Source organism: Fundulus heteroclitus, chromosome 13 (genome assembly GCF_011125445.2).
Source record: "Fundulus heteroclitus isolate FHET01 chromosome 13, MU-UCD_Fhet_4.1, whole genome shotgun sequence".
Classification (NCBI taxonomy): Eukaryota; Metazoa; Chordata; class Actinopteri; order Cyprinodontiformes; family Fundulidae; genus Fundulus; species Fundulus heteroclitus.
The window spans coordinates 11,753,853-11,773,847 of record NC_046373.1 but is presented as its reverse complement, the minus strand read 5'-3'; the positions used below and the strand labels follow the sequence as shown (position 1 = coordinate 11,773,847).

Below are 19,995 nucleotides of genomic sequence, written 5' to 3'. Positions count from 1 at the left end.
ATCTCAGACATGCAAATGCGGAAAGGTCAGGACAATCCCAATAACACAGCTGAACTTTGAAATCCCTCAAATGCACTGCAAATGAAGCCTCAAATGAAACTGAGAATACTGATTGAATCAATTTCTTTTCACAAAGCATTAGTTTGAGGATATGGGTACTTTATTCAACCAGGTTATTTTGGCCTTCAGATTTTATTTTTTTCCTTTACTATTTCTTTGTTTTACACTTGCATTGCACGGGATATGTGGGAAAACTGTAAAATGTTTTCAAAGTCGATCAAAGTCTCAGTTTTTAACATCTCAAAAGCCAGGCACATTTGAGAACCATTGTAGGTGCATAAGCAGCTTGTAACACTGAAGTACACAACTGTCTATTGATTTACGATTGTGCAGCTATTTTAGGGGGTCTTTAGATTATATTGAACTTTCAAGCTTTTTAAACTCATCTTTATGTGTTGTGCCAAAACTTAAGAGGTCCACATTTTGTTTTCTACTTTTAGGAAAGATAAAATGATCTCAGAAGTCTGACAGCCCCAGTGCTAAGGATGCTCCACTAGAGCTCTTGGAAGTAAAAAATAAATTTGACAGCGTCTTATTTTTAGAACGCCTCGCAACCCTGTTTTGAACAAATTTAACTTCACATAGCTGTCAGATCAGATGCTGGTTTGAGCTTTGATTGGCCCTTCATGACATGTCATGACTGTATGTTGTTGTTCTGACAGGTTCGGACATGGATCCTCATTGTTGGATACACAACAGCTTTTGGCGCCATGTTTGCCAAGACGTGGAGGGTACACGCCATCTTCAAAATGTGAAGATGAAGAAAAAGGTAAGGAAAACATTAACTTATTCAATAAAATGCGTGGGCTTCTAGATAGTTACATACACCGTATAAAAAGGAGAGAGAATATTTATATAGATAGTGCTTGGTCCTGACCTTAAAGGGACTCGTGTCTTTTTAAGGGACATGTGCCTAAGTGTATGATTATGAAGCCGACAGGGAAAAAAAATTTAGACAATCTGCAAACTACTTAGGGGAAAATACAGCTCGATCCTCCTGAATAACCACCAAAACAAACCAGTTTACTGCAACTTCCTCAATCTTGCTGGTAGTTCAATTAAATTCCAGAATATTTATATAATCAAATAGGAAATTAAATCTTGTAACACCCAAGAGTCATTGTAGATTGTGATGGAGGCTGTAAGGATCTCCTCTCAGGGTCAGCATTAGAGTGGATCTGCAGAAGCCTTTGACTGGATCCCATGAGGAGGACAGACAGTTTTGACTGTAAAGTCCTTCATTTTATGAAATAAACATTTTTGTACAATCAGAGCCAATACAGTCCACATGACAGAGCCAGCCTTCTTGATCAGCTTGATTCATCATTTTTTTTTTAAAGTCAACGGCTCTGATGTTGCTAACCATCAATGATTGCAGAAGAGATCGCTTTCTTCGACAACAGCTTTATATAGAAGATCTGCAGCATCACTGCTGCAAACACTGAAGGGCCTAAGCCTTCTGAAGAGGCACAGACTGTTCAGTCCCTTCTCAGACTCAGCTCCGCTGTCGCCTCTCCAGTTTACTCTGTTGTTTTGCTGAACAGGGAGCTATCATTATTTCTCCCACCAACTCCAATTCCTCTCCCGTGATGGTTGTAGTGTTTGGCATGTTTCCTGTTTCTCCTGAACTATGGAGAGCTCTTATTTAAGGCAAAGGAAATACAGCACATTTTAAGCATCAAAATATAACTAAGCAATGACTTGAACCACCGTGAACCCTGAATTTAATCTGGGTCATGAAAGTGCTACAAGTTTCTGGCAAGCAGCTTTACAGTAAGCCACAAAAAGGACAATGATGATTTCAAAGACAGTTCGTGGTCTGTAATTGCGTATTTATCGTGTCATTAAGCTGCTGTTTACAGAAAGCTTGCTAGCCTTAAGTCACTTAATTGGATTTGACTGCAGCTTATGTGTAATCCGCCACCCAGAACTTGAATGTTGTCAAACCTTAAAAAATGTAAAATGTCTTTGGTTTTTAATTTTTATGTATCATTTCTTGCATTTGTGGCTACCAACTAACGCGCATGTCTCCCTGCATTTTTGTCATTAGTGGTTTTGGAAATGCAGTATGTCAGAATACATATTAGGTTCTGATGGTTAAATCTTGCCCTAAACATCTATTTTAAACACCAAACTAGCTAATTAAATCTTCATTTAGCCATAAGCATTTTCATTTCCAGGATATAAACATCTCATCACTGCCTGTGTGGCTGATCGTCCCCAGACTTGAATCAAAGAGCAAAAAAAGTATGAATCCTGGTGGCTGCACACCTGCTTTTAAAAAATGTCTCTTGAAAATTAAGATATAGACGTATTGCCTTTGAAACTTTGGTCCGATCTGTTTCAGTACATAAACTGAGCTGCTCTCTCTCCTCTCTGTGCTGCAAGTTTTCATGGTCTTTTGTATTATAGCTGCTCCCCTCTCCAGTCTACTTCTCTTTCTTGCTCAAAACTGTTCATATTATTGGACAAGTGGGCGGGCCTGGCAAAGAAAGAGAGCGGGAAGGGGTGACTGAATGAGTAGAGCAGGTAAGAAGGATGTAGAAAAATAGAGCAGCAGAAGGGATAGTGGACTGACAGAAGGAGGGAAGCAAGGCAGGACAGTGTAAGGAACAAGCAAGCAATCTGGCCTCAATGCACAGAAAGTAGGGCGGGGACCGCTGAAGAGGAAACGGAAAGCCGGAGACCGGGAACGGATAATGAATAAAAAGAGGTTAAAAGACTATTGATGTTTTACTAAAGATAGCTTTTCAAAGCTATTTCATCGCTCTGAACCTGACCTTTTGTATTTATTTCACGCGTGGTGTTTTTTTTTCTTTCATATATATATATATTTTCAGTAAACAGAGCTGTTTTGCCTCTTTGAACTTAGTGTTGCTCTGACATTTCATTGCCAATTATTTCAGCTCACTTTACCTTCTCTCACCTTCTCTCCCTTGCTAACAAAGACAAAACAAATGTTTCCTTTAAGGCAACATTCACCCCCTGCTGCATAGTTTAGCTCTTAACGTTCAAGATATAAGCTCTTTAGTTTCGGGGTTTGTGTGCAGGACACACACACACACACACACACACACACACACACACACACACACACACACACACACACACACACACACACGTTCCACTTCATCCACATTGATTAAGTGCAGGTGTTTTGGCTTCCTCAGACTGATAGTTGCTGTTGGTGCCCACTGCTGTCAGTGAATGGACAGACACAAGTGTTAGCCATCAGTACTCAACCCTTTCTTATTGTTTTTCCTTCATGGTTTTTTTTTTCTGTAGCATGGAAGAGATTGTAATTCGAGGGTGAGTTTGATAAAGGCTCTGCTTGGTAGGCTGCAGTCAGCACATCTTCAGTTCCTTAAAAAGCTCAAAGACGGTGACTTGTCCCTCTTCTCTAAACAAAACTTGACATGCAGCACAGATTTAAAAATCTGCCCAGAATCCCCCTGCCATGTGGGCCAGTATTAGATTGTCAGGGTGAGAAAACCTGAAGCAAAGATGCCAAGTTTTCGCAGGTATTAACACGTAAATTAAAATCCTAAATGTCAGACATGATCTTATTGCTTTTATTTAAAACAGAAAAGCAACAATTATTTCCACTCTTGCTCAAATAAGTTAGACTTTAATACACAGAATAAAGCAAAAACAGAAATATTTGTCTAGCAGAACATTAGATTCATACTTTATTATTTGTCCAAAGGGAAATTTGCCTTTGTCGGTACAGTCAAGGGGGAGAAGGTAAACATTGGCAAATTGGTAGTTGCTATGATCAGTTTCAAGACATTATTAACGTAGTGAGAGCTGTGATGGTGGAGGGGAGAAAGCTTATTCCACGACAAGATGTATTAAAAGAATATCTGCATCGATCTACAACCGGAGGGGAGGAGTGTGGAATGTAAATGTAGAGGATCGCGACAGTTGTGACTGATCAGTAGGGCTTTGTGGGTTATAAAAGGGTTAATGAGGACAGGCAGATTGGGAATAGGAAGAGCAAGTATTTTAGAGCATGCATAAGTGGTTTTTAACATTTAATTTTTATTGTTGACAGGAAGCGTTGTGAAATTATGAGTAGCACACAATATTAAGATGGGCTCTCTGACGCTATGACACAGAAGAAGCTGGAGGGGTGGATAGAGGGAGTTATCTGGGCTTGTAAATAAAGATATCTTGAATAAAGTAAATGTACACAACTTTAAATAATATATCTACTTTCTTGCTTATATTTGATTAGTAGTGATACTTTTTTTTTTTGACAAGATGAGATGAGACATTCTAGCAGTGAGTGGACGACTGAGGCAGGTATATGTAGGCAGGTGAACAGGTGAACAGGTGAGCGCAGTTGACAGTAATTACTGGCAGCAGGTGGAGCTGATCTGGGCTCACTGATTGGAGACGGGTGACTGACGGAGAGTCAGTCACCCGTTGGCTAAGGAGAGTGGAAACTAATTACTCTAACACAAAGCAGACAAAAAATTAAATCATGACACCCAGAGTCAGTAGATAAAATGTTGTTTCTTTAGAAAGTAAAGAGGAAAAAAAACATATTCCCTTTTAATCATGTTAAGGCTGTGTGCACATTCCATGATGTTATTCATTTATTTGTTTGTGTTGAAGTTTTTCTAAAATACAGTTGGATCCTTGAGAAAATCTGCGCAATGCAATGGTATGTTTGAATGGCAGTAACAGGTGACAATTATTTAGAGTAAATTTAGAGAAATCCCATATGTGTCGTTTGGCAATATAACACATCAAAGTTGAGCAAATATCCTTGTAAAATTGTCTGTATAGTTTTCCCAAATTCCTCATAACAGGTATTTTTTAATCAGAATCTCAAAAGATTTTGGAAAATTTATTTAATCTTTTTAGGTGCTTACACGTTTTGGTGTTAAATGAGAATTTTAAACCTTTTTATGTCTGTAATACACAGAGCTTGCCATGTTTTTAGGAACCCCCGGAGAAAACAGGTAAAAAGCCTTAAAACAAATTAAAACAAATATCTTTTTTATTAAAGAAGCACAATTTAAAACAAAAAAATGTAATTAAAAGGCAAAAATTAAATTTCATTAAGTAAGGGGCGGAACCATGTCGAAGATTTTTTGTTGTCGTTTGTAACTGCCAGTGTTGTAGCAATTATTGGTAGTCTTAATTAATCCTATACATTACATGTATCTGTAGCATTTTGTAAATTATGCTTTACCATTTTGAAGTTCTTCCTGACACAGAGGCTTTGCTAAGCTTCAGAATTTAATGGAAGAATCAATGTTTATCTTGCTAGTTCAGAGAGGCGGATGTTAAGTGAGTTAAAAATTCTCCAAACAACATTTTAGGAAACAGCAGCAATATATAATATCTCCAGTTAGATTTATCAATTGTTTGAGAGGGACATCACAAAAGAAATAGCTGTTTATCAGAGAATAAACTTTTTTGGGGAATTTTTTTTTTTTAAGTGGTTCTGGAGTAAAGCAAAGAAAGAATAGGCAGAAAAAGGCCCGTGTGGCAACGCATGGTGGAAGATCCGTGATGCAGTGGGTTAATTCCTCTTCCAAAGAACTTCAGGACCTTCTTGGAATTAATGACAACATAAACCAATTATTTCTGCAATATACCTTTAAATAAATAAATGTACTCTACTTGACAGATCCTTTTTTAATTGTTTAAGTGTGAGATGACCCTGCAGCAATTACATATGAACAAATAAACGCTTTCTACTCAAAACAATCCAAATAAAATTCTTTTATTCAGACAGCACTCTATTGCACACATTTATAATTTTCCTTTGGTCCACACAATTCCTCATGGCTGATGGATGTTCAATACGCGACTTCCTGCAATGAATCGGACATACCTAATGGAGGAGCTGCAAATCCCACCAAGGGCTATCAATATTCGTTTCGCTGTGGCCACATTTGCTCAGTCCTTGCATCATCAAAAGGCAGCAGATCAAAAGACACTCCCCTCATGTCCCGCGTTCTGAGCCCGCCGGGGAATGGGACACCTGTGCGAGCTGCATCTAGACTATATGATGCTTTCCAAACAGATCCTGACCCTGTCTTCTCCTGACCTTTCTTTTGATTCACGGTTTCAGTCAGTCAAATGCTATTATAAATGAAGATCACAAACAGGTTATGGCTTTCATCCTTCCAAAGTTCAGAGTACAAAAGAGGAGCTTTAGTTGTGAGCAGCACTGCCTCAGCATTGGTCCCCTTTTTAGGCAACAAAATCTGGCTTGGAGATAGAACTTCTTATTGGTTATCGACCAATAGGTCTACTGGAAGTGTCCGATTTTTTTTGCTTTTACACAAGTGAGGCTAGAAAATACGTCCTTAAATATTTCAAAAGAAGATAGCGCTCAATAAATAAGCTAGATACAGAGTGTTGTTTCACATGCCTTTATGACATGGATGTTACTCCATTAAATGAGCAGATGTTCACTAATACAATAATTCCTTCTTCCTTTACAGATCATAAAGGACCAGAAACTGTTGATAATCGTCGGCGGGATGCTGCTTATCGACCTATGCATCCTCATCTGCTGGCAGATCGTGGACCCTCTCAAGAGGACCGTGGAGGAATACAGCTTGGAGGTCAGAGTGCATTTAATCGTCTTTCTCTTCCTCCGATCTTTTTGGGCCAATCTGACAGGGCTTTACTCGGCAATGAAAGTCCGAGTGAGCAACACTGAGCTATTTCGAGGACGGGAAATTCATTATACTTCAGCGAGAGCATCTGTTTTTTAGTTGTGGTTGTTGTTATTTTTGGGTCAGGATGTGAGCCATTGCTGCCTTCTGTGCTCATTCCATTCCCGGATGTTTGCCAGATTCAATGGGAGACGTTGGCAAGGGCCATTGGAAAACAGGCAATTAGCAATGCATTCATTCTGGCGGAAAGGTTGTTGGGTGTTGTAGTGACATTAACACTGCTAACACTCTTCCATGGAAAAAAAAAATATGGCAGTATTGATTTTAGAAATTGATGACATGTAATATTCAATGAAATATTAACAAACGACTATGTGATGAATTAGCATTTTTTGAGGAGTAAACCTCAGGCTGCGTTTTAAGACTGGATGAAATGATAAGGGAATATTTTCAGCCGCATATGCTAAAGGAAAATTGACTGGAGTGTTATTTTTTTTGTTGAAGGCATTATAGTTTTACTGCCAGAGGCAAATGTGCACAATTTATAGATATTGTGGAACTCATCATTTCTAAGTTGCTACCCGAAAAAATTATACGCCTTAAGCAAAGAGAGTCGCACAGATTAATTCCAAAGAGTAGATGCAATGGGATAATCTGTGTTTAATTTAGGTTTGTTAAGGCATGGAAGGAATACCAACTCACATTAAATTACTTTTTTTATGTCAGAGAAAGACAAATCATTACTTCTGAATTTTTTTCAGACTTTTATTTGCAATAATTTATAATTACTTGAAATATTATGGATTTCTGTAAAGGTTTTAACAGAGATGGACCTTGGCTCATTTTAAAATTGATTTGTTTCTCTTCAGCCTTGGTGAAGAAATAAAAGGATTCCAGATTAAGCCAAATGTATATCATTTGTTGTTAGATGTGATTTGAAAAGCTGAATGTAATTGATAGGAGGCTTTGTAAATAATTTAGATAAATTGATCACATTTCCAATATATACCAATATATGGAAAAAAAAGTTTAATCCCCTTAAATACTGAATCAATAGAAAGAGATAAAACAGTTTGTGTATTATTGATGTACATCAATTTCTGTCTCAGTTTAGTGGAAACTGGAAGGTGATATTGCTTTCATGTTTCTATGAATGCAGAGCAAGAAGCAGTAAAATGTAAAATGTCTTAGGGCAAGAACACCACCGGCTTTACGGTTACTCTGTTAAATCCTGCAACTACTTCAGGAAAAAAGTTAATTACATGTATATTTTACAGAATGGGGTCTCTGTCATTTAGTTCAGAAGCTTCTCAATAGGGGGCACGCAGGCACCACCCGCATCAAAATTGCAGGAAAACAGTGTAGACACTGTAAACATAAACTAAAAAAAATAAAATGTGTCTGATTTAAAAAAAAATTCAGCATTCCCATTCCATTCTGGGTTTATTTAAGTTTTTGTGTGTAGGTTTTTAATGCCGTGGGACACCTGACAGATGAGGGTGTATGTATGATTAGAAACTTTGGCTTCCTTATGCGGATCTCCAATTGGTTACTGAAAGATTCTCCTCAGGCGCAGAGTGTGGCCAATCAGAACTTTTTGTGTCATTTCTCATGCAATTCATAATACGTTTCGCTCAGTGTTACCAACTTAGCCACCTTGTTGCTATATTTAACGACTTTTCAGAGCCCTCTAACGACTTTTCTTTGTAAACGAGTAGCGACAAATCTAGCGACTATTTTCTGTGTTATTGGTGACTCCATGTGAAAGCACCAATCAGTCTGCAGTTACTGTCTTGAGGTGGCAGCAAGCACCGCCGTGAGTGAGCGCTGTCTATTTGTCACACACACACACACACACACACATACACACACACACACACACACACACACACACACACACACACACACACACACACACACACACACACACACTGCAGTTGCCTCGTCCCAAAAGCCCTGCGCTTGCAATCAGAGCATAAAGAGCAGAGCGTAGACCCACTCCACTCCATTTTAATATACAAAATGTATAATGCGATGATTCCTCCTTAGATTACAAAGCTGGATATAAATATAATGTAAATATAGTTTTTAATCTAATCCTTTTTTTTTCTCTGAAACTGTTGCACTAAAATAATTCTCTGAATTTGATTCACGCACAGCTTGAATCCCTTATTCACCTCATTCATTGTGTGCCTTGAATAACTGTCTTTTTGGTCAAATTTGATGTATGTGTGGATTCAGGCAATGTGTAAAAATGATTAATTATTTGATAGTTTGTCATTTGTAGTTCCAAAAATATTTAGTGTTTTTAATCACAATTTTATCTTGCCAAAAGCTTCAATTTCCTACAACCTGGATCACAAGCACATGAACAAATGTGCAAATTACATGATGACGTCATTTAGCATCTATTAGGACATCCAACAGCGACTTTCCTTGCTGAGGAATTGACAACAATTGTTTTGCTGTCATTTGTACCCCCTGCATCGGGAGCGACGCAGAAAGAGCGGATCTAGTCAACTCCATTTAATTTTTAACCGACTAGTCATGAAGGTAGAGGTTTAACTTTTGTTGAAAAGTGAAAGAGGAGTGTCGACACGTTATTGTTTGGTTAGTGGGTAAAAACAGAAGGAAAAAAAATCTCCCTGTCATGATTTCTCTTTGATGAACACAGAATGAACAACACACACACGGAGCTATTTACTGAGAGTTTATTGAAAGAAAGATGAGTAGTGGATGAGAAAACCAGAGAGGCAGGACTGGACTGGAACTGGGGTGTAGATGAAAGCAGGAGCTGACTGACCGGAGAGAGTTCTTGGAGATGTAGGGCTGCAGTTATCCAGAGAAGCAAAGCGAGACAGTTCTAGGGAGCGCAGGGCCGCTGGAGTACAGGGGCAGCAGGAGATCCAGGCAACAAAGACTTAGGGAGGCTGGCAGGTGGAGTGAGTTCTGACTAATTAATGCCTAACAGGTGTGACTGATTGCTGAGGGAGTGGTGAGCTGAGTGAGAGGAGGAACTGAAAAATGACAGGAAAAAAAGCCAGACCAAAACTAAACCATGACACTCCCCTGTTATTGTTTCAACATAGCAAGACTGCCCATATGAGGAGAATCATGTCTGTTTAAACTCCATTCACAACATTTACGCTCTTTTTTTCCACCTTCTAAACAAGTGAACGGCTCTGTGGTCCTTTCCAGATTTTATGACAAAAATACAATTTGCTCTTATAGTCGTTCATCCCCAGAAATTCTGTGCCAGCAACATTCTCGCGTTGAGTCTATTCCAGCTGTCTGCTTTATTCTTGTAAAACATTTTGTTTCTAGATAGACCCACTTGAATGGATCAAATGAAACAGACCCCAAATGTACAAATAATTGCTGAATAAAGTTAAGACCAAAATTATTTATGACTCTGATTGCTCTTCCTGCTGCTCTGTTAACACGAACTGCAGCAGGAATTACTGAGGACCTCAAGCTGTGAAAGAAACTGAAACGGCTCCGCAGAAGGCGGGCTTTAGACTGAGCTCTGAATGGACAGCGCTGTGAACGGATCATCCGCAGCCCAGATGGGCTTTGTTAGTTTTTTGTGTGAGGAATGCCATGTGTGGCGTGTGTGGTCAGGGAAATGCGTGTCACACGGACATTGTGGGACAGTTGAGGGCTAATGTCACTCAAACATGTGGATGCTAATGGAAGAGTCCAACCTGTTTAGGCCGTTAACATGGAACTATTATGTGACCCACACACAGATCTCAGCTGGTGCCTAATTTATCAAGCTTTTCTTGACTCAAAGGTAGAGGCTGTGATTTTCACCATGTCCTTTTTTGAATAACTGCACATGTGCAAGACCGTCTTACCTGATCGTCCGTTCCTCAGGGGGATTGCGTGAAAAAAAATCTCCCGACTCCACTCTGATCTTATTTCTTTCTACTGAAGCATTCCTCTTCTTCTCATAAACTTGCATGCAGTTTGCTTTTTGTGACTCTCAGACATTTTCAAAGTATACAGAGAGAGCAGTTGAGATACAACGGCTGGCTAATGCTGAAGCTAACCGGATACATAAACACTGGAAGTACGCATGGGCAACCAGCAAGTGAAAACAAACAAGCAACATGCACGCACACTGGCGTTACGTGAGCACGTCAGAATGATTGGCATGTGGGACAACCAATAGATAAGGCGAAATCCCCGGTACTTGAGGAAGAGAGGGGGGTGAGAGGAGGAACAAAATTCTGACCAATCGGATTGGTCAAAGTTTTTACAGGCTTGGAGCTCTCACAGAGATCTAATTTTTAACCTCCTTTTGCTGAATAAATAAATAATTTATTCATAACTGTCGGGTCGATTTTACCCGGTATAACAAAAAGTGTTTTCTTAACAGGATTACCAACTATAGCTTTAATATGTTTATAATAATTATCTTTTATTGTCATTGAAACATACATTAGAACGAAATGTGTTCTCTGCTTTAACCCATCCCCTTGGGGAGCAGTGGGCTGCCACAGTGCAGCGCCCGGGGAGCAATCTGGGGTTAAGGTCTTGCTCAGGGACCCAGAGTGCAGGCACTGGGGATCGAACTGGGTACTTGCAACCTTCTCAGAGCGCAAGTGCGCTGTTTTAAACACTAGGCCCCCACTCCCTCTTATGTAAACGTTGGCTGGTAAGATGTGGCTTATTCTTAACATTTCGAGTTAAACAGCAGTTCTTTAGGCTTAAAAGTTCAAATCGATGAACTTAATGACGTTTAAAATACCTTAAAGAAAGAGTGGACGATTTTTCCGGAAATGTAGGAAAGAAACGCCCCAAGTCACTTTTTGAATTACTGTGCATGCACAAGACCATCTTACTTGCTCTTCCACTCTTCAGGGGGATCACGTGAAAGAATCTCCCAAATACACTCTCAGCCATTTTCAAAGTATACGGTGACAGCAGCGGCCATACAATGAACGGCTGAAAAGCTCACTGGAGTGAGGACGTCACAATGATAGGCATGTGAGACAGCCAATAGATAAGATGATCCCCTAAACTCAAAGCTGGAAAAGATCCTCCACTATACCCTTCGGTCATGTTGATAAGCTAAAACTTCTCTTATGCAGTCATATCCAATAATTTGGAATAACATTAAAAATATACTTATTTCAATAACTTGATTCACCAAGTGAACACACATTATTTATTACAGACTGTTTTCAAGCCTTGTATTTCTGTTGAAACTATATTTAGGATCAGAATATCACATTAGAGCAATAAAAACGTTTTGAATTATCTTCAAAGACCCCCAGCCTTTGATTCCACAAAGAGAGACTTTTTTTCTTTGTGAGTCACTCCTCAAGTCTTTCAGACATTAGTATGTAGTTCGGAAGATGTCTGACTGCCTCCCAAGAGGCCAGAGACCTCGAGAATTTATGGCATCGGTTGATTCTAATTGACCTTTGGGCCAAGCAGAGGTAATCGAAAGGTCAGAAAGAGAGGTAGGATCTTTTGTGGATTTTAATGAAAACTTCTTTTGATCATTTTATATGGATTTTCTTGCTTTTCTTGCTCGTTGCCAGGACCCTGTGGGGGAAGAAGGGGGGTCTCATGCTGTACAGCACCATGTTTAGACTTTGTATTTTCAGTTTTAAAATAAATTGTGTGTGGAGGTACATAATCTTTATCTGAAAGAAACAGGTCACATGCTTTTTTTTCTCTTAGTCTCTGATGAAAAGATTTATTTAGGGCATCTTTTGAAGAAGGGATGTTTAGTACATTTCCAGACTAATATGCACTCTTTGCTTCCTTATGTTCTAGTTGAATGTATGTCAAAGCACAATTGTTTAAATCTCAATAAAGCCCCACTTTCATTGTACTGATTGCCCCGTGTACTTCTGAGCCCACCTAAAGGGCTAAAATAAAGCCTTGCTTAACATATTCATTTGTGAATGTTGTCAGTGTGAGCAGTAGGGTCCTCATGGAGTATTCTCTGACTCTAAGCCCTCAGCCAGGGGGGTGTTTTGAATCAATAAACCATTGAGTGTAAGAATCAGCATTCCCCCTGAGGTTGGGCATCTGCATACCTTCGCTGAGGCACATTCTCAACAAGCCTGTCCAGCTTGCCAGACTTCCAGCAGCAGCAGTGAAGGGCCCTTGGGGCTGAGCTGGAGGAAAAGCAGCCCGGAGCTCTTCTGCACTAAGGGCCTGCGGGCCTGCAAGGTGGGACCACAAACCAGATGGCAGCCGCAATACCTGGAGAGGAGTTAATTAGAAGAAAGCCGATAAGGAAGTACGGTTTTAAACTCAATTTTCAGATTTAAGCCAGTTTTGAAAGAGATTCAAATAAATTCAATAGGTCTATAGTACATTATTCCTCATAAAATTTTGAAAATGCCAAGATAATCATAGATACTAAGCTAAATCTCAACTAAGTTATTAAAAAAACAATCTTATGGGGAAAAAAAATCTTAAACTATCATCAATCACATTATATAATTCATGTATAGTGGAGAGTAATATCATTACCCTGCCAACCTGAGAAAAGGGGTTAGGAGATTTTTTTTTATCAAAAGTATACCCTTAAATATACCTATTGGATGAATTTTAAGGGGTGGCTGGTAAGTATGTATTTTTCAAGAATTTAAATAAAGCTTATAAAGTAAAAATGTGCTGGTAGATCTGTGGCTCTTATGAATAAAATTATACAAATGGACATATAGACAATTGTTTCAATTTAACACAAGCTGCAGGTGTATATATTCATATATAACATATATCAAAAAGAAGTTATCAAATCTGTTCCCTTATAAAATGGGACGCTGGCCAGACAAAGACGTATGTGTGCTCGGAAACTTTTCACTTCCATGTGGCTCCATGCTGCTCTGTAATTGGTCACTTAAAGTGGCCTATCAGTACTCTTTGAGCCATTCTTCATCCAATCTGATTAGTTAATGCTACGTGTCAATCATAGGCGCACAGCTGGCAGCTAAGATGAACGTCACTCAAACATATGGAAGCAAACGAAAGAGTCAGACAAGAAAAAGACACGACACAACGGCAACAGCAAGAACAACCTGTAATAATTTATAAAACATTAATTTCACGAGGCTTTTGCTGGGGGGGAGAAAGTGGATGATGTGATTTCGACCAGACAGACCAGACTTAAAATTCCTGCTGCAGGATTACTTTCATCGATGGATTTATTTTCAGGTAGAGATTTTACTGTGCTAGAGGTCGTTAAAGACCTCCATCACATTTACTTGTGGTGGGTAGAACGTCCAGAAATTTTACTCACGTAAGAGTACATAACAATACTACTCATGTAAAAGATAAATGTACAATTCAGTAAAACTACTCCCAAAAGAAGATTTTTTTTTTTTTTTTCAAAAAAGTTACTCAAGTAAAGGTCACAGAGTAAATGCAAGTACTTACTACCCACGTCTGTGCTTTACTAGAGATCAACTTCTATATTCTATATAGTAGAGCACAAATTATGGGTTAGGTGCAAATTTTGGTAAATGGTTTAAATCAAAATATATTTCATAACATCACTAACAACTATGTAATAAAACACTACAGAGGCCCTTTTACTTCAGTTTTCAAGCTATTGTTTCCTAAATACACCTACTATTAATTTAAAGGTGATGGGTGATACTTATCTTTATAAATCTTTATGTTATTTCTGAGATAAAGCACTTAAATGCTTCATCCTGACCTATTAAAATCACTAAGCAGTAATACTTCCTCTGAGTGACCAATGGTAATTGCAGCAAAAGAAAGGACCAGTAGTTTCCCCAGTTTTTTTTTGTAAGCCATAACGTCATACTAGGCCAGCGTTCTCCTGTGGCTTTCCCCTCGTCTGCAGCCTTTTCTTGCCTCCTTATTTTCTTATTATCTCCCTCTCTCTGTCTTTGTCAGAATCTGCCCTGCTCCCCACTCCCATTTTCCCACTGTAGTGAGTTGGGAATTGACCATGGGTTCACAAAGCTGCACGAACTCCCTTCACCCGAGGGTCTGCGGTATATCAGTGCGTAGTTTTGAGGCAACACAGTGGGATAGTGCAGCACATTTGTTGCTTGAGTCATTCCAGAGAAATATTCCCTTACTGACTCAGAAACAATGAGTGTTGTTTACAGGAGAGCTTGCTTAAAGGTTGGAGGAATTGTCATTAGTTTGAATCGGTCTCAGACTAAAAAAATCCTAATCTAATTTCTAAATACATTAAAACAGGGGTGTCAAACTCATTTTGGTTGAGGGGCCGCATACAGCTTAATCTGATCTGGAGAGGGCCACACGAGTAAACTCATTGCAAGATTAAATAGAACTAATAAATGTGGACTTGTTGATTTTTATATTAAGTTAATTTCACTTTTACACAATATATTATGAATAACCTCAGCATTTTTAAGAAAAGTATGTGCAATTTCAACAATATGCATTATGCATAAGAACTGATCACAGTGATTATACAATGTTGAAAAACATTTATTCACATTTTTTTTAACTTAAAAACACTGTCCTGCATGACAAAATACATCAAACAGATAAAAATTAAGAAATTATTTGAATTTTTCCACACCTGAAGTTTAATCTGCTAATTAAAACACAGCGCCCCTCGTGGAAAATATAGAAACTGCATATTTTCTATTAAACAAAGTACATGTTTTTTTCAATAATTGTTTTATCATTCTCTTCCTTTTATCTTGTCCACTTGTGAAAGTCAAATCTGATGAGCTCTTTGTGGCATCTTATTGCCACATTGCCAGACAGGACACTGAAAAAAAAAAATAAAAAAAAAATAAATATTTATTTATTTTTTTATAATGATAATGCATTTAGCCACAGGGCCGGACTAAATTGTTCGGCGGGCCGGATCCGGCCCGCGGGCCGTATGTTTGACACCCCTGCATTAAAAGATTTAGAGCAACTGTTGATGATCCAGCCTGTTTTTTTTTTTTGTTTGTTTTTTTTATTCGGCTTGGAGTTTTAAAGGCAAACAAATGGCTCTTTATGCTGCAGTTGTTTGTAAATGACCTGAAGGTGTACTAACTTCTAGCAATAAAGCATAATAAGCTTTGTAATTTTATAACACATTTTAACGTATTCTGGACCAACCTCAACAAATAAAATGCCATTATTTACGCCCAGGAACAAGCAACAGAGGCACAAGCTACAGAGACCATTATGAAGATTAGTGCGAACAATTACAGTGTTCCCCTTTGCATCTTTCATTGTCACTAACAAGGAGATGAAACTGAAGAGGCTGACGATAGGTCATTGAAGAATACTTTATAAATCTTGACTTTTTTTAATACCCTATCAAATAAAAGTAAAGAGGGGCCAGGGATCATGTGGATATTGTAGTGTTTAAGAGGACAGTGACCTCTGAGTCTTATTGTATAGCTGCGATTGAAGCCCGCAGCTTTGATTACAGTTTCAGACCGCATGGCCTCATCAGACAATAACTTGCGACCTTGACATTGTCCTCGACAAGCCTGCCGCTGACGTGTTTTCCAGTGAAATACAACTCCATTACACTGGATTCCGCTGAAGATTTAATTTGCCTTACTCTGAACCGGATAAGATGATGACCGTGGCGCTTTGCTGACGCGCCTCTACGTAAATCCTAAATGCATGAGGAAAGTTCCCCATATTTGTGCCTCTCTTTCCCAAACGGCTTTGTCAAGGTAGGAATTATTCTTGGAACGTCCCGAGAATGCTGATGGAGCGGTTAGGCTCGGTAAGCTTGTAGATCAGTGTTGTGGCTCTTTAATAATTAAGCATTCGTTAATGGGACCGCTGCCTGCCGTCAGATTAAAACTTGTCAGTACAGACACATGTTATACAGCAATTGTACACACATGCTCCGATCGTGTGAGCAGGGGGTTTACTTTTATCCCTGTGGCTCTGTTTTTGAATATCATCTTGACATCACAAAAAGAATAAAACGTGCCAACTTGGGCACCGGCATGTTATACACACACAGATATGTGTTCATTGTCGAACCGTGGTCTTCCATCGTAGTCTAGGACACTGATAACGGCACAATGAAGGACAAACTGTCAAGAAAGTGGGATTTGCATTCTGGTGGATTCTGCTGCAGCCCCCCGCTACTCTAGTCTCTCCTCGTGTCTCCTCGTGTGTGTCCCCCTCCCCGCTCCCCCAGCTCGGGCGCTGCAGCAAGCATCGGCATCCGTTGAGCTGCAACGGAATATTGCAGTGTGGCATCACCATGGCAACGGCCATGGTTCTTGACACCTACGACGCAGAGAGCAGGACTGTCGATTCATGAGACACAAATAACAGATCGGGGTGGGGGGGGCTACTTCGATACGTTTGTTTATCCAGAGGAGAAAAATGGATGCGTCCACGTAGGACTGGGTGCGCTGGGACGGAGGAGCATCTGTGGCGTACGTGCGCACAGATATAGTTATGCCGCTTATTTTTAACCAGACTCGCAGGTTTTGTCTCAGCTCACTGCCTCTGCTGCCCCCACCTGTATGCGCTGAGGTTGAGAGGAGGAGAGCGAGGGAGGGGGAAGGTCGAGTGCACACAAGAATGCACTCACCTGTTGCTGATGTCATCCCGCTGTAGCTGCATGCCAAAGTTTGACTCACAATTCAGATTCACTGTAGTATTCTTTTTATTATCTTTTTGCAATGAGGAGATGACAGGGCTGTCTCTTGTTTGTTGCAGCCGAGATCGTTGGGTTCTAGAGGTTTTACTATGTATTATTAATCCTTAAATTATTTATACGTCTTGTAGATTTAGTTTTAAAGTATTTTTTTTATCTACTTGGATCTATTGACTGGAAGGAGTACGAAGGTATTAAAGTGACCCAGGAGTGACCTGAGAAAGAATTATAGATTGAATAAAGTACTGACTCAGGGGGGCTGAGTAAGTTGCACACCACATGTTTGTCTGTTTGCAAAAGACATTTAAAAAAAGACCCTTTTATTTCACAATTATGTACTGCTTTGTGTTTATCACAGGAAATACGTCGGATTTTCTGGCTATGATGCTGGAAAATGTAGAAAAATACCTCCTGCCTCAAGTGGAGGGGTTTAAATATGTCAGGTGTTTTCTCATCAGTGAGGGGCCGCCACGGGTATCTATATGCTGCTGTTGTGGTGAAGAGATCCGTTCCCTTTCAGCTCAGCTCTAAATTTACGGATCGCTCTACATTCCTGCCCTCCCCTATGGTCATGAAATTTGGGTCTTGACCGAAAGATCGAGATCCCGGATACAAGAGGCTGAAATGAGCTTCCTCCGCACTCCCTTGGCGAAAGGGTGAGGAGCTCAACCACTCGGGAGGGGCTTGAAGTGAAGCCACTGCTCCTCTGCATTGAGACACACTGGAGATGTCTCCTGGCTGGCCAGGGAACATCTCAGGTTGCCCCCAGAAGAGCTGAAGGAGGTGCCTGGAGAAAAGGAAGTCTTGGCATCTCTACTGAATCTGCAGCCCCTGCGACCCGGTCCCAGATAAGCTGAAAACTATGAATATGAGTAAATGTAGTTTGACAGCCAAAACCTGCTTTCAGTGTGGTTCCAAATTTAATTACAACATTTTTATGCTGTTTAGGGAACTACTAAGTACACTGCAACTGCTTGTAACTGCTCCTATTGAATCATTTCATAATTTATATATATATATATATATATATATATATATCACAATTGCATGAGTTGTGAAAATGTGACGTGTAGCAGGGGACTTTATATGATGTAATGCCGTGAAATAATCAGATGTCATTTTGCAAGCTGCCACTTACTCAACCGCGGTGGCTGCTGTCTTTTACCTGCCTGCCCTGTCCAACAGCAATGTCTCACTTACATTTATCTGAGTGCTCTTCCAGAATTGCTGTGGGACTCTCCTGCCTTGTTCCCGCAGGTTTTAGGATTTCTCACATTCGGGTCTCTCTTTTCATTTAATGTCCTGTTTCTTTTTTCTCCCCTCTGTTTACTTTATTATAGAACTGACTCTCTTACATTTCCCTCCTTTCACCATTCTGTAAGATGTTTCTCTATCATTCTGTTATTTGCAGCTCCCTCTCTATCAGCACCTCCAGCTCTTTTCTGGTTTACACTCTCGCTCTTTTCAGTTGATGATCAAAACCGGACTTCGGTGACAAAAGCTTTTGATTTTGCTGTACCTTATCAAATGAAATTAATATTTAAAATTCAAATCTATTTAGTTCATAAAGTATTTGTTTAACCAAAGTGCTGCACAGTACTAAAAAAAGATCAAACCAATACATAAATGATTATAATTTAGAACAAAAAAAAACATTAAAAGCAGAAATTAATATACTACTGAGACTGAAAGGATTAAAATGAAAACAGACACTGAAACAAATCAACTCACACAGTCAAATGCCACTGAAAATACGTGTTTTTAATAGACTTAAAAACTGCAAAAAAAAAAAAAAAAAAAGCATGTTGAATATCTAATGGTAACTTCTTCTATAAATTTGGAACCACGACTGAAAAAGCTCCATCTCCTGTGAGCTTCAGTCTAGAACTTTGGTACAACCATCAGAAACTGGTCAGCTAATCTAAGGGCCCTTGGGAAGAAAAAAGTCAGAGAGACACAGAAGAACAAGACAAGTAATACATTTAAAGTCAAGAGAAGGATTTTAAAATCAATTCTTTGCCACACTGGCAGCCAGTGGAGAGACGACAGAACAGGTGAGATATGACTCTGTCTGCACGAACCGGTCGAAAGACGAGCAGCAGCCTTCTGAATGAGAAAGGTGTGAAAGAGAGGCCCCTCAATAATGTAGTGGAGTTGTGATAAAAGTGTGGATTAATAACTCTGGGTCATGTTTTGACAACACTGGTTTCAGTTTGGCAACCTGGGGTGAGATAAATAAACTTTTCTGCTAGTCACTGACGAGCTGTTTATTGAACTTGAGATATGAATCCAGGTTTTTTACAGCAAGATGTATAACCTGTTGCTGGACATAGTGTGAGGTGTGGAGGGGTGTGTGACTAAAATCGAAAAATTTCCAACTAGGACACATAGGGAAATGTTAGGGAAATATGTGGTGATAAGAATTGTTCACAAAGTTAAAGTTTTGCCACCATGTTTTGTTGTATGTTGACTAGGATATATAAAGTTTTCCTTTTGTTTTATTACCTATCTTTTAAAATTAAACAATGCAACATATGAGTACCTTAAAACAAATATATATTGTGGGGAAAATGTAAAAAACCAATTGAGGGTATGGTGAAATGTCAAAGTGATGGGACTCTATTGGCTGGAAGGCCCCAAGTGCATAACCCATTTTGCTCCTTGCATAAATCCATCCATGGCTTA

The 19,995-nt window shown here is 39.4% G+C and overlaps 1 protein-coding gene across 1 annotated transcript in view; it reads left to right on the top strand.

Moving 5' to 3' along the window:
- Positions 1 to 19,995, top strand: part of LOC118556518 (gamma-aminobutyric acid type B receptor subunit 2-like) — a 92,946-nt gene that overhangs the window by 5,310 nt on the left and 67,641 nt on the right. The window contains 3 exon segments of the mRNA XM_036145867.1: positions 723 to 804; positions 807 to 829; positions 6,528 to 6,650. Coding sequence (XP_036001760.1) covers positions 723 to 804; positions 807 to 829; positions 6,528 to 6,650 — 228 coding nt within the window.